General features: G+C 44.1%; 1 protein-coding gene across 1 annotated transcript; it reads left to right on the top strand.

Moving 5' to 3' along the window:
• Positions 1-907: 907 nt before the first annotated feature.
• LOC121917523 (KICSTOR complex protein kaptin-like) lies at positions 908-14,163 on the top strand. Its single transcript, XM_042443565.1, is given in 13 exon segments — positions 908-1,318; positions 2,641-2,681; positions 2,683-2,724; positions 4,685-4,769; positions 5,458-5,512; positions 5,921-5,996; positions 7,015-7,088; positions 7,695-7,804; positions 8,228-8,341; positions 8,531-8,603; positions 9,554-9,689; positions 10,995-11,204; positions 12,533-14,163. Coding segments are annotated over 13 exon segments (1,533 nt in total). The 5' UTR covers positions 908-942; the 3' UTR covers positions 12,674-14,163.
• Positions 14,164-15,316: the final 1,153 nt, after the last annotated feature.

Genomic DNA, 15,316 nt, shown 5'->3' with positions numbered 1-15,316 from the left:
TGCTTTACTGTTATGTGTTTCTTTGCTTGGGTCTCATTTTAATTTAAATTTTTTTTCTTTACGTTTTCGGTCCATAAAGTCCATGTTAAAAAAGTTCACATGGGCTTCATTTAAAGCCAAGCCGCCTGAATTTTGTCTGGGTTTGGTGAGGCACCTGCACTCTTTGGCAGAGAAGGCTAAAGACCATGTATCTTTTAAAGCTGCATTTCATCCTTTTAATCAGTAGTGTGTTTTAATGCTTGTCAGTTTAATTCTATAGCAGTGTTCACCTCTGTATGCTTTTAAATTGTGTGTGTGTATATATATATATTAAATTGTAAGCTGCTTTGAGTTCCAGCTCTAGAGAAGAAAAAAGGATATAAATAAATATAATAACTGTAGTAATATAGAGGGAGGGGCCACAGAGAAAGTAGTTTTACAGTTATATTTTATTTATTTATTTATTTATGGTATTTAAATTAATAAATTGATGGTTGTAAAATATTTTTAAAATATTTATTTATATCCTGCAATGTATATACACACACACATATATATATACAAATATACATATATATATATACACACTATATTATACTAAAATGTTATATGTGTGTGTGTGTATATATAACTATATATACACACACACATATAATTCTAAAACTAAAATCCCATGATTCCATAGTTTGTAGCCAGAGCATTTAAAGCGGTATGAAACTGAATTGGTTTTTCTAGTGTAGTTGCAGCTAACTCCTCCTAGCCCCTCCCCATTCCACCGCCCTTGTGACGTCACGGCGTATACGCACGCCGTCCTCACCTCTTCCAATCAGAGCAGGCGCACAGGGCGGAAGGAATCTGGAGCGGCCATTTTGAAAGCGGGCGGGCGAAAAGGGGCGTGTCCTGACGTCACATTCTGGCGCCGCGGCGACAGAGAGAGAAAGAGCGAGAGGGCCCCCTTTATTAATGTCGTCGGAGGGCTGCCCTTCGCGGTGCCTGAACCGAAAGATGGAGCCTTGTTCCGGCGGTTGCCCCTTTTTGGAAGACAGCTTCACCCGTTTCTCCTCGCAGAGCAACGTTTATGGGCTGGCGGCGCTGCCGGGGGCCTCTCGGGGCGGAGGGCGAGGGCAGGGGCCCGAGGAGGGCGGGGAGCCCGGCTCGGAGGGGGCCGAGGGGGGCCCTCAGCAGTGGGGCAGCCGAGGCGGGCAGGAGGAGGAGGAGGAGGGCCCCGGGGGGCTCCTGGCTGCCACTCTCAAGGGGAAGGTCATCTATTTCCGCTACCAAGGCCTCAGGCAGAAGCTCCGCCCGGTCGCCAGGGAGCTCCAGTTCACCTACATCCCAGGTGAGAGGCCACGGGTCTCTCTCTGTGTATACATATATACACACACATATATAGGCTGCATCAGTGTCTAGATCAAGGGAAGTCATAGTGCCACTCTGTTCTGCTCTGGTCAGGCCTCATCTGGAATATTGGGTACAGTTCTGGGCAACACAATTCAAAAAGGATGTGGAGAAACTGGAGCCATGTGTCCAAATGGGGGGAGACTAAAATGGTGAAGGGTCTGGAAACCATGAAGCCCTATGAGGAATGCCTTAGGGAGCTGGGAAGGTTAAGAGGTGATATGATAGCCCTGTTCAAATATTTAAAGGGATGCCATATTGAGGAGGGAGCAAGCTTGTTTTCTGCTGCTCCAGAGAACAGGACCCAATGGAGCAATGGATGCAAGCTCCAGGAAAAGAGATTCCAGCTCAACATTAGGAGGAACCTCCTAAGAGTAAGGGCAGTTCGACAGAGGAACACACTCCTTTCTCAGAGTGTAGTGGGGTCTCCCTCCTTGGAGGTCTTTAAACAGAGGCTGGATGGTGTGTTTTGACTGAGAGTTCCCGCATGGCAGAATGGGGCTGGACTGGATCAGGGCCCTTTTTGGGGTCTCTTCCAACTCTAGGATTCTATGTTTCTATGAAAGATTTCTCATACTTTATTTCAAATATTGATCAGAACAGAGACTGCCGTGAAGAAACCAGAAGAAGACTAGGGTTGGGAAGGGCAGCTATGAAAGAACTAGGCAAGATCAGAAAATGCAAGGGCATAACTCTGACACTAAAGCGAGGACCACCCAAGCCATCGTATTCCCCATCTCCATGTGCAGATGTGGGAGCTGGATGGTGAAGAAAGCCAATGGAAGATATTGGGAACAGCCAAAAAAGAGAAACAGATGGATTCTGGAACAAAGCAAGCCTGGCATCTCCCTGGAAGCCAAGAGGATCAAATTGAGGCTGTTGTACTTTGGCCACACTGTGAGGAGAAATGAGTAATTAGAAACGGCAATGATGCTAGGAAGGGTGGAAAGCAGTAGAAAGAGAGGAAGACCTAAAATGACTTGTCTTCTTCTTCTTCTTCTTCTTCTCTTCCTTGGATGAACATTGGTTCAGACTTCTGACTTTTTCCCTTGCAAAGTTGCAATAGGAATGGGCAAAGTATAGCCTGGGTTTTTTTACATGCAGCTCCCCAAAGTTTGTTTTTGTAGCCCCAAGCCACTCTAAACTCTTTATATTACCCTTTTTCTGGCCAACAAAACCAAACCCTGGATGCCTTGTAACCTTTCATGCAGGTTGCAGCCACCTTCAGCTGCACTTGATCTTACATGTCTCTTTCTTTTTCAGTCGATGCTGAGATTGTGTCTATTGACACTTTCAATAAGTCACCCCCCCAAGAGAGGCCTAGTGGTGGGGATTACCTTCATTAAGGTAAGCAGTTTTTATAACACGGAGAAATATAGGGTGGAAAAATGAAATGCACAGATATAGGATTATGGGGGGGCACCTGGCTGAATGACACTACATGTGAAAGGGATCTGGGAGTCCAAGTAGACCACAAGTTGAACATGAGTCAACAGTGTGACGCGGCAGCTAAAAGGGCCAATGCAATCTTAGGCTGCATCAATAGAAGTATAGTGTCTAGATCAAGGGAAGTCATAGTGCCACTGTATTCTGCTCTGGTCAAGTCTCACCTGGAATACTGTGTCCACTTCTGGGCACCACAGATTAAAAAGGATGTGGAGAAACTGGAGCCATGTATCCAAAGAGGGTGACTAAAATGGTGAAGGGTCTGGAAACCATGTCCAATGAGAAACGACTTAGGGAGCTGGGGATGTTTATCCTTGAGAATAGAAGGTTAAGAGGTGATATGATAGCCCTGTTTAAATACTTGAAGGGATGTCATATTGAGAAGGGAGCAAGCTTGTTTTCTGCTGCTCCAGAGACTAGGACAATGAAGCAATGGATGCAAGCTACAGGAAAAGAGATTCCTCCTCAACATTAGGAGGAACTTCTTGACAGTAAGGGCTGTTCAACAGTGGAACACACTCTTTCCTTGGAGTGTAGTGAAGTCTCCTTCCATCGAGCTTTTTAAACAGAGGCTGGATGACCATCTATCAGGGATGCTTTGATTGTGATTTCCTGCATGGCAGAATGAGGTTGGACTGGATGGTCCTTGCGGTCTCTTCCAACTCTGATTCTATGATAACTTGTCCTATACACAACTAGCAAATTTAGTGCTTCACACGTATGAGTGTGAGATGAACACAACTATACCTTGCCTTTTAGTAGTTTTTAGAATTGTTGTATTCAAGAACATAAAACTGTATAAGTATATAACCTAACACAGGTGTGTGTAGGCAATTAGACGCTTGTTGTGGTTCTTTCACAGCGCCTATGTATATAACCTGTCAAAAAGTAATGATGTGATCTCATGTTCTAGGGCAGGAGTGAGTAGATCCCCAGGTTTCCAGGACCTACTTTTTAATGGAACCTGAAATCTTCTAAATAGACCCCATTAAAGAAGGGATGCACTTAGAAGTAAAATCAAAGGAGTGGTGTGGCACCTATCAGAATAACATTGTGGGTTACAATTAATTTAATCAGGTGCATGTAGCATAATCTAAGAGGCTGTGATGTAATGCCAAGGGTACATGATTGGGGATGATATCAGAGCAAATCTGGGCTCAGAAATTATATTATTAACACTGGCCATTAACAAAAATGGTTGGTGATAACACAAACCTCCCGGTAATAAGTGAGGATAAGTGGGTAGATTGCGATATGTGAAAGCTCATGCTGTGATAAATCCGTTCCTTCTTAAAGTCCCCACACTGCTCTTCTGTTGCATTGATGCAAAACAGACTAGCATGGCTCTTTGTTTGGGCGTTGCTGTTTAGAATTAAAGAATTCAGAGCTCAGGACTTTGTTCCTGGAACTGTCACTTAAGACAGCCATAGGGAGTCTGTTCAAACCTGTAAAAGACTGGAATCATCATCACGGGAAACTTAATAAGACACATTAAGTGGTTCTTGCAGTTACAATTAAATTTAATCCTGTAAAGACCTCCATTTGACTTCTGGGAATACAGCATCAGTGCTTTTTTTTTCTCCAGGCTGTTTTTGAACCTCTTTATTGCCACAGTAGGTTAACTATCAGTAAGATGCGCTTGTTAAAAGCTATACTATGACTAAAGGTCTTACATAGATGGGATAACCCCCCCACACACCTGTTCAAGTCATAATTTTACTGACAGCTTTCCATTTGCTTAAATCAGAACAGATGATGCCCCCCCCGCCTCAATGCCACGTACATATGAAGCTATTGTGTTCTTATTTCTGCTGTGAAATGAACTACATTACGCCTGTTTTATTTCTTCTCTTCTCCGCAGGATTCTGGAGACAAAGCCAGCCCCTTTCTTAACATTTATTGTGACTATGAGCCAGGGTCTGAATATAACCTAGATTCGATTGCGCGTAAGTCTTCGCCACCTCTTTCCGCCTTTGAATCCTAAAGAGGAAAAGATCTTTGTCCCCTTAGCTCTCCCTCTCTGGTTTCTTTCCTGCCTGTAAACCTGCATCTTGGAAGCGTGATATACTGTGTTAAAAGCAGTAAGAAAATCTTCATCAATACAGTGGTTGAAGACAGGATTTAATTTTTCTAGGTGTGGAATATGGCTTTTATAGAGCCTGCTGCTTTGTCAAGGATTGTGGAGCTGGAAATTTAAAAGCTACTAGACATGGATCCATTGGCAACCAGAAGAGACTTTTGAGGCCAACATTTCCCTATAACCAAGCGGACTAAAACTTTCTATCTTAATGCACATTAAATTGTCTCCGCATTTGAATCTGGATAACATCTGATCCTCAGCAGCACTGACCTCCTTTTGATTTGGGGATAACCCTGAACATTCATAATGTAATGAAGCTTGGAATATATTCTTTCATGCTTGGAAGGAAATTGGGATTGGTTGGGGGGGGGGGGGTTGGACTACAACTTCCAGAGTCTTCCGGATATCATAGCCAGTGGCTGGGAGATTCTGACAGTTGTCATCCAAAGGATGCCTTTTCCAAGCTTTGTTCATGCTCTTGGTGTGGGATTGGGGCCCAGTTTCTTTTTTGTTCTTCAGTGAGTATCCTAATCCCCATTCCCTTTTCTCTCTAGAGAGCTGTTTGAACCTGGAGCTGCAGTTTACCCCTTTTCAACTCTATCATGCAGAGTATGTATGATTTTAACCCTTTCTCATCTTTGCTAAAACTCAGTAATACCCCTGACCTTCTAGATTTGCTCCTTTCAACCTTTATAATTAGTCAAGTAAACCATTAGCACATTCAAGAGGGGTTGGCTTTAGGTTAAGGGATCTCCATTGTTGGAGTTCATCAACTGGCAGTGGATTGAAATGCCACACAATGAGAATTGTAAAAAATTATTTTGAAGATGCTTGTTTGGACAAGACTGGTCTAAACTGAACTGCTAATTTGCGCCACTTATTCTTGAGTGTCTACATGTTATATGCATGTGTCTGGTTCAGAATGAAGCTTATTGGGGAGGGGTGAAATAAACTCAATATACTGTATGTTGTATAACTTGACTGACATTTTTTTAAAAGCTGCTTCTCTCTTGGCAGAGTCCAGGTTGGTGGGCAGCCAGAGACAGTTTTCCTTCTGAGTGGTAATGACCCTGCTATTCATTTGTACAAAGAGGTAAGGCCACTGGTGAACTCTCCCCTCTGTAATGCTTGTTTGGGTGCTCTCCTTGAAAGCCTATTTTGTTTAAATTTCACTCTGCTATTCCACTTGGAGGGACTCCCCACAACAACTGTTTAGCTCTGAGAAATACTTTTTATATTTATTTATTAATTAAATGCTTGGCTTGGTTGACTACTTTCTGGAAGCTTATTTTGTTTAAATTTTAACATGCTATTCCACTTGCTCATGCCCCTCCCATCACATCCATTTAGCCCTGAAAAATAATTTATGTATGTATGCATGCATGTATTTGATATCCTGCCTTTCTCGCAACATGGGACCCATGGCAGCTTACCACAAGCTTGAATCATAACCAGGAGGAGGCTTTGCCAATGCCTCTCACTGAGAAGGGAAGAATTAAAGTGCCCTTTTCCTGCCAAGACTGGACTGACATTGGTGTGGAGGGTGGTCGGAGCTCCTCTAGCTTCTCATCTCCTTCTCAACATAATATAAACTTCTCCCCCATTGGTTCTGCTTTTTTCAGAACCTAGTTGTTGACCACTGCTTTGTGATGTGTATTTAAAAAGCACTCTGTTGTTGTTGTTGTTTTTAACGGCAATAGCAGCCCCCCCCCCCCCCAGTCTGTGATTCAGGGCAGAGTACAAAATCCTGCCCAGCCTGTCTAGTTAGAACATATACGGTTTTGACATTTGTATCACATAAAAAATGGTTAAACTAACAATAGAATTAAAAGCAGTTAAAAGCAATGCCATTTGGGATGAGAGCAAGGAGGGTGCCAATCTAAAGTCTCTATTCCAGAGCCTGGAAGCAGCCACCGAGAAGACACTCTCCCATGTTCCCACCAGCTTTACCCCATGAACTGTTTGGCTTATGAGTGTAGGTAAAACACACCTATCCTTTCCTTACCATGGCAAAAGATGGGGAGTTGCATAAGTCGAAAGCCTGGGCAGCATCAGTTTACCTGATGGAGTGGTGAGCTATGGTATGACTGCATGACACTCCTTCCTTACAGAATGAAGAGCTGCACCAGTTTGAGGAACAGCCAGTGGAGAACCTCTTTCCCGAACTCAAGGAGCTGCCAAGCAAGTAAGGCGAGGCTGGTTTGTGGGGAAGGCCAAACCTTGTGTGAATCAGAAATGGGGAGACAGTGCTGCTAGCAGGAGGGCAGGTAGCAGGGCTGTAGCTTGTATATTGACAAGGTATCCTTTCCATGCATGTGCACTTTCTGTGATGTAAGACTCAGTTTTGATGCATCTACAGCTATTTGTGAAAAACCATTCTCTTCTTTGACATGCCTGCAGGCATTCAACATTTCATCAGAGAAAAGCAAATTTAGTAGTGTTGGCTTTTGAAAGTCGCATGTTGGAAGGAATTTCAAGTGGACACTTTTTCCAAGTTTACAAAGAAATCGTGGTTTATTAATAGGTCAGATCATTATAGTAGGATGACTTGTACACATTTACTTTCACGCACTGTTCTTTAGTTTACACAACTGTTTTGGGAGGTGGTAATGAAGCTTACAAAAACTCAACAGATGCCAGAGGCTGGAATTCCAAAGATTCCATAGTATGCAATGAAGGCAGTTAATGGGATGAAAGTATAATTATTGTAGTGTAAAAGAGGCCCCTGTCTCTCTCCACAGTTTTCAGTTTAGGCCCCTTCCCTAAAATGATGATGGTTCCTCCTTTGCAGTGTGCTGTGGCTAGATGTGTACAACATCCCAAATTCAGGAAAGCGCCTCACAGCCTTTGGCTGCCAGAGTGGTTATATCCGAGTCGCCCATGTTGAACCCTCCAGCAGAGGTGAGTTGTTTTAAAATGGTTCTTATTTATGTTGGTTCAGTAGCAGGTTCCTTGGCTCACAATCGGGCTTCCTAGGGACTTGATTGTACAACTGTTTTTGTGTGCTTTAAAGTTGTTCTTGACTTAAGATGAACCTAAGGCGAACCTATCACAGGAGGTTCTTGGCAAGATATGTTCAGAGGTGGTTTGCCTTTGCCTTCCTTTGAGGCTGAGAGACGGTGACTTGCCGAAGATCATCCAGTAGGTTTTCATGGCTGAACTGGGATTCAAACCTCGTCTCCCATCTACACCATGACTACCACAGACTTTAGCCGTCTGGCTATGCTGAACTGCAGAATTTGTTATTTCCGACTTGCCCAGCAATGGTGGCATTGCTTTGATGAGGGCTCTTATCTCTTCCCCTCCCTCAACTCCCTTCCTCAGTGGTACTACAGAGTTGGAGCATCCAGCAAGATGGTCCCATCTCCAAAGTGCTGGTCTTTGCCCTGCCCACGGGCTCCTGTCTAGGAGATCTTTCTGGAACGGCACCTTTACATGGTAAGAAATAGTAGGGGCCATGGCAGAACCTCTGGAGTCACAAACTGGCAAGGAGGATGAGACCCTGGTTTCCTTAAACTCAGTAGCCTGAGTGGCAGAAGGTCCCAAATTTTGTTCCCCTTATAGGCCGCTCCAGCTTTGTGTGTGTGTCTGTATGTGCATTTTTAATGTTTGTGCCTTCTCTCTCAGGTAGTGCTGGCAGCCATGCTCAGAGCCACAGCGTCCTTGTCACCAGCACTATTGAGCTGTCGGTTGTCTACAGGTGAGCAGAATATCTGCCTAGCCTGTGATTAGTCTCCACTTTGCTTTGAAAAGCTAGAAAATGTGGGTGTTTTTTAGAGGCGGGTGTCATTCACAGAAATGGAATAAGTTGTCAAGTGTATATGGAGGGTATTTTTGTTGTTGTTGGAGCTACCACAGTTTTTGTTTTTCTGAATTGGTAAAGTCACTGAGAGTCCCCAACATAGCTGGGTGGTAAGTGCTACTATAAAGGTACAGCTGCACATAGGATGTTGGCCCATCCGGGGTTGTGACTGTACCACCCACTTTTCCACTTGTGAGGGGTACCATGACAAGTCATGGTGGTATTTGCTGTTGTCTCCTTGATCTCTAGAGACCCAGTGTGGTGTAGTGGCTTGAGTGTTGGTTATGACTCTGGGAGACCCGGTTTCAAATCCCCAGTTGGCCATGGAAACCCACTGGGTGACCTTGGGTGAGTCATACTGTCTCAGCCTCCAAGGAAGCCAAAGGCAAACAATCTCTGAACAAATCTTGCCAAGAAACCCTGTGATAGGTTTGTCTTAAGAGTCTTGGTAAGTCAAAAACAGCCTGAAGACACACAACAACAACAACTTGGTCTCCTATGTTTGGGGAGTGGACAGTTAGGTCTACTTAAATGTGAGCCCCATATGTAATTTACAATCTTCAGGAGAGGATTTTCCCTTGGTCCTACCACCATCACTAGTTTGTTTGGTGAAGACATGGGAGAAACTTTTCTCAATGGCTACTCCTAGGAATTCAAAAGCTATTCTGATTTTAGCTGGTTGGGGTGGAAGGGTGTGCAGTGTATCTTTCTACTATGTGCAGAATGTCTTTTTGATTTGTTCATTTTTAACTGGATTTTACCCCTTATTGACGCGTCTCCCAAAATAAGAATAACTTTTTTGCCAGCTGTGTTCTATGATATGAGCGATTTTCCTGTCTCCTTCCCAGAAATATATTGCAGCGGGGCCTTGAGGACCAGTTGATCCTGCCCTTGAGTGATCACTATGACAGCGTAATCTGTGCCCTTGTAACTGACGTTGACTTTGACTGTGAGCCTGAGATTCTCCTTGGCACTTATGGACAGGTAGAGTCTGAGTCTTCCTGTTGCCCTTATTAGCTCAGATATATTGGTGCTGTTTTCCTCCCCACTTAAATTCTCTCTAGGGGTTATCAGAGAACAGGTTTTTCATAATAATCCTCTTTACAAATAGCTTGCAGAGTGATATCTTAAACAAGACTCAGAATAACAGGTCTTGTCAAAAAGGTTGGTAAGCCAAGGTTTCTCCCAGCTGTGCTTCCTAAGATGCTGAGGCTGAAATCTAGAAGAAGCTGCTGGCACCAGAACTTGGAATAATTACTTTTTTTGGACACCTTGCTCAGGATTCTGGGACTTGCAGCCCAGAAAACCCAACTTTCCCAGACTTTGTCTCTTTGAAGCAGTTTTCTTTCTTTCAAAAATAATCTAAAGCTGGGATAGCCTCATAAATCTTGCAAATGCTGTGAGAGCTCTTAGGAAGATACAGAGAGAAACTCAAGAGGAGCCAACATCTGGAGGTGCTGAATAATGCAGCATGAACTTGGATTTGCATCTCACACCAAGCCGGGCAAATCATACATGTCAGTGCTTGAGTTAAGGGGGGTTACGCAGCTGTTGAAAGAATCTAAGCAAAAGCCCCAGATACAAATGTGTAGAGCTGAGAGTTGGGAGCCTCAGGACCTGGGGCTAAATCCAGCCCTCCTAGGATCCTAGTCCCATCCCCCTGTTTGTCCCAGATGGCCAGAACCCCTTTCCCACGATTACATTAGATCATTTTTCAACCTTGTTACAGTCCCACTCTATCTAAAAGGTTGAAATGCCTCTCTCAAGACATGACAGTGAGAGCTTTAAGCTGAATTAGGCTGGCATTCTTCAGTCCCATCTTTGCACTTTTAGTTATGCCTACTGTGAGAGTATCTTCCCTCCCTCCAAAACATCTCTAAAATGGAATTCAGCTTTCAGTGGTTCCTCACTCTTGACAGTAGGAGAAAAGCTTTTGACCAGCATATATTTCCTCTCATCCTTTATTTCTCCTCCTTGGGCCCCCCTATCAACCCCACCACAAAGCTTATTGATGCCTCCCTGGGGCCTGCTGCAGGTGTTGTGTTGATGAGAGGAGGAAAATAGATATTTGGGTTTGCTGCGCTGGAAAAGTGGCCCATGCAGGAGGGTTTTTGGGTGGCAAAAATTGACTCTTGGCCTCCATGAAGTTGCCTAGTCCTGTTCTATCACCATGAATGATGAAAACCTACTTCTAAAGATTGCTGAGGTGCCTAAGTGCTCCTCAGTGAAAGCTGTGCTGACTTTTTGGAGTGTTCTGTTGATTGCGATCTGTCTTCCTTGGCCTTCCAGGAGCTTTTGTGCTACAAGTACAGGTTCTCACATGGCCATGCGGTGGGCACAACAAAACCCCATCCCTTTGGTCAGCCTGATGGGGAGTTTCACCTACTCTGGCAGCGCACTTTCCCCAGTCCTCTCCTGTCCATGGAGTATGTGGACCTGACCAGCGATGGGCTCTGTGAACTGGCTGTGGTGTGCTTGAAGGGGCTGCATATTCTCCAGGTTTGTGATGGTGGTGGTGTGGATTGTCATTGGAAATCTGAGGGGTGGGGGGTGGCAGGATAAGGCAGTTTCAGCAAGCCCTTTCCCATTGGCCCTCTTTTCATTTTTTTAAAAATGGAATTCTGAAATCCAAAATATTCCAAAACCCTTTTTCATGTCAGGTAGTCACACCTTTGCTTTCTGGTGGTTCAGTGTGCACAAACTTTGTTTCATGCACAACATTATTAAAACGACTGTACAAAATTGCCTTTAGGCTATGGGTATAAGGCGTCTAAGAAACATACATTTATTTCATGTTTAACCTTTGTCCTGTTTCCAAGATATCTCATTATGTTCATATATGCAAATACAGGTATTCCAAAATCCAAAGCATTCTATATATTCTCCCAAACATTTCAGATAAGGGAGACTCAACCTGTAATGAAAAGTCAAGTATGTGTGAGCCATTCTTTGCATTCACTGGCCAGAGCAATACTGGAGGCAGGTTTAATTCTTCTTGATCCAGTTGGGTAGAAGAAAGGTTGCTGAGTTCTTCGTAGTATTCCTGAACGTAAGAGGCCTAAGTTCTTAATTAAAAACAAACAGATTAAGCTGAATATGCAGGAGAGAGGCTGTAAGAGGTCCTCAGTGTCCCTGAGAAACTTCCTCTCCCCAACCCTACAATGTCTTCTGCATGGCCCACTCCTCCTCCTCTCAGAATAAACATTATTAGAGAACTCATAATAAATTAAAGAAAGGTTATCCCAAATAACTTCTAATCATATTCAATTCTTTAACCGCAACATGCTGGCAAAAAGCCCAGATCTCCAGGTGTAGCCGATCTACTTTGCGCTGCCAACTTTTGCTTCCGACACACTTTCTTTTTGATTTCCATTTTATTCTGAGCTTGGCGCTGACTCTTGTTCAGCAGAGCTGAGCATCACAAGAACTGAAACGCCAGCATATAAACACACTCCTCGCCTGTTTAATGTACTATACTTACAAGCAGTGCCTGTTTATTGATGCACCTTTAGACCACTTTGTTTCTTGAGGACAGCAGCAGTGGTATGTTGCTTCTATCTTCACAATCATCACACTCTATTTCTGGATATATGTTCTTATCAGAACCTGGAGAAATAATTTTCCTGGACTATAACTCCCAGCATCTGGTGGGGGGATTCTGTGAGATGTAATCCAGAAAAGTTAACTTTCCCCAGTGTTGATATTTTTGTAAAGAGAATGATCCATTATTTTGTGTCCTGGCAGACCAGAAGACAAGTATAAATTCTTTGACACAAAATCTCTTCTCTTGCTTTCCATCTTTCAACTGTACTCCCATCTTCCAACAGCATAGCCTCACACAGGCAGCCCAGTGTCTCTTGGAGCGGCTTCGGTTAAAGGTGGCAGGCCGCGAGGCCCAGGAAAGTATCACTGTGCACCTTCAGGATCCCAAGGCTGAGGAGGTTGAGGGGAATGAATCGAAGGAATGATGGAGGTGGCTGAGCCTTTATTGCTTTTTCACTTTGTCTGGAAGAAGAGATGAATCCACATGGTATTGGCTTTCCAGAGGAACCTTCCAACTCTGTTGAAGAGTCCTAGAAGGGAACCAGAATCAAACAGAGGGCCATGGCAGGAATGAGGTGAAAGGATGCAGGGAGTCCTCTCAACTGACATTTCTGGGATGCCTCTCCATGTGTAAAGATAGCTGGACAGTAAGTGGTCTTCTTGGTACTTGGAGGCAAACCTCACTCATGATTCATCTTGCAGATTTTTGTAATTCTTGCCTTCACCACCAAAGGTCTGCTCTGAACTTGACCTGACCAAGAACTCTGTAAATAGAAAATAAACTTTGTATGATGAGCAGTGTGGCCATGTGATGGACTGAATCCTGAAATGCCATGAAGACAGCCATTCCTAATTTATTTTAAAATGTCTCAGTAGCCTTTCCAAGTATTCAAAGCAGCTTGCATCAACAATAACAACAGCACATTAAAATAAAAGCCACACAGCAAATCTCAGTAAAGCAGTCAGAATCTTCCGCAAAGTCATAAAGACACGGGTACTAAGCAGAATAGCTCTGAGGGTTTTTGGTTTCAGAAAGCCGAAGGACCCCTCCCATTGTGAGCAGGCTTACTTTGAAATAGATCCAGTTGTAGCTCTTGCCCCCCATGTTCCCTCCATTTTCTTTTCACTTTCCAAAGCTAAATCTCATACAGTCCTCTGTAGCTCAGTGGTAGAGCGCATGGTTGCAGGCAGAAGGTTCCAGGTTTAGTCTTTAACATTTTCAGGTGTGGCTGGAAATGTGTTCCCTGGACAGACATTGTTAATCTGAGTACCATTGTGTTGGGTATGCTCTAGGATACAGCTATGGCTGCCATTTTGCTTGAATGAAAGTACCATTCATCACTTCTGACCACTTTCAGAGAACGGCAGGGATGAGGAAAGCATGCACATGTGTGTGTGTTGGTTTCTCAACCTCCTTCTTCCAAACATGCCTCATCACAAAGTTGTGACATATGGTGACAAGATGGGGGCTTTTTTCATTGACACTAGACTGAGATGCTCATCTAGTTGAGTTGGGCAGGGAATATAGCTCAATAGGATCAGTACATGGATTGTGTGTCTAAAACCTCAGATTCTTGAGTTAAAAGAATAATAGGGAATTGTAATTTTCTAAAGGAGCTTTCCCAAGGACTTGGGTAGGTGGATAAATAATCGGACATGATAACAGGCAGCTTCTTTGGCTTGTTAGGGCGCAGCCAAAATGTTGCCTTTTAGAGGGAATTTTTGGCCTGGACTAACATTATCCAGCTGGCGTAATTCCGCCCGCAGCCACCCCCACTGCTTCCAATATTCTCCCTTGGATGTTTTCCGATTGTTAGCCATTATTTTCAAAATCTGTATTACACTGCCATCTTGGAAGTCTTGACGGACCAGCAAGATCTAATTGTTTTAATCAAATAAATGAACGAAAGCAGGACAGTGTGGAGATTGTGTTGAAAAAGCATGTTTCTGGTACGTATGGCTGTGAAATTAAGCTGGGAAGTCTTTGGGCACCGGGTGCTGCTGGCTGAAATCCCAGAAGCCAGAAGGTTTAGTTGATTAAGATTTTCATTGATGGAGGGGAAGGGAGTGCGGTGAGGGGTTCATGGCCCTGCATGATTCTCTGCCTCTCCCATGACTAGCCTATTAAGAATAAATTATGCCCGATAGAACAAATTGTAGCACGCAAGCAAAGTTTTTTACAGATTTGCTCAGTTGGCACCAACTATGCATGCCACATAAGCTTGCCTTTCATGGCACAGCTATCATCATCTTCATCACAGAATCTTAGAGCTGGAAGGGATAACAAGGGCTGTCCCACCTCCTTCATGCAGGAATACACAACTAAAGCACTCCTAAAAAATGCCCACCCAACCTCTTTTAAAAACTCCAAAGATGGAGAGTCCACAACCCTCCATTGCGCAGTCGATCTACCCTTACAGTACAGAAATTCTTTCTAATGGTTAGGTGGAATCTCTTGTAGTTTGAACCCATTGGTTCATGTGCTAGTCTATAGAGCAGCAGAAAACAGGTTCACTCCATCTTCTACAGGACATCCCTTCAGACATTTTAAGATGGTTATCACATCTCAGTCTTCTCCAACATAGATGTGCCCAGCTCTCTCTGACTTAGAGGCACAGTCAGAGGACTCTGACTCTGAAGACATGGAGGAGGCTGAGACAGGGGCAGATCTGAGGCTGCCTGGATCTACAGTCCCAGAGGAGGCCCAGGAAGCTGCAGAGGGAGGAACAAACTCTAGGTTGCAGGTGCTAGGACCTGTGGAGCCAAGACAGGTCAAGGAGTCTTTGAGACAAGCCAAAAGGAGAGCTAATAGGTTTCAGCTGAGAGAAGCTGAGGCCTTTTAAAGGACCTCCAGCTGCAGAGATTCTTTGCAGATGACAGTCTTGCAGCCTTGTTGTTCCTTGCTCTTGGATTCATGACTCTGGTTATCTGACCTCTGGACTTGCCTTGCGACTACGGTCTTGCCTCTGCCCTTTGCTAGGACTGACTGACTGGCATTGTGTGACCCTTGGACTGGACTCTGGACTATCCTTTTGTATACTCCCCTGCTATGCTGTCCTCTGTAGAGG

The sequence above is a fragment of the Sceloporus undulatus genome, unplaced genomic scaffold (genome assembly GCF_019175285.1).
Source record: "Sceloporus undulatus isolate JIND9_A2432 ecotype Alabama unplaced genomic scaffold, SceUnd_v1.1 scaffold_23, whole genome shotgun sequence".
Taxonomy (NCBI): Eukaryota; Metazoa; Chordata; class Lepidosauria; order Squamata; family Phrynosomatidae; genus Sceloporus; species Sceloporus undulatus.
This window is presented reverse-complemented; position numbering and strand designations above follow the sequence as displayed.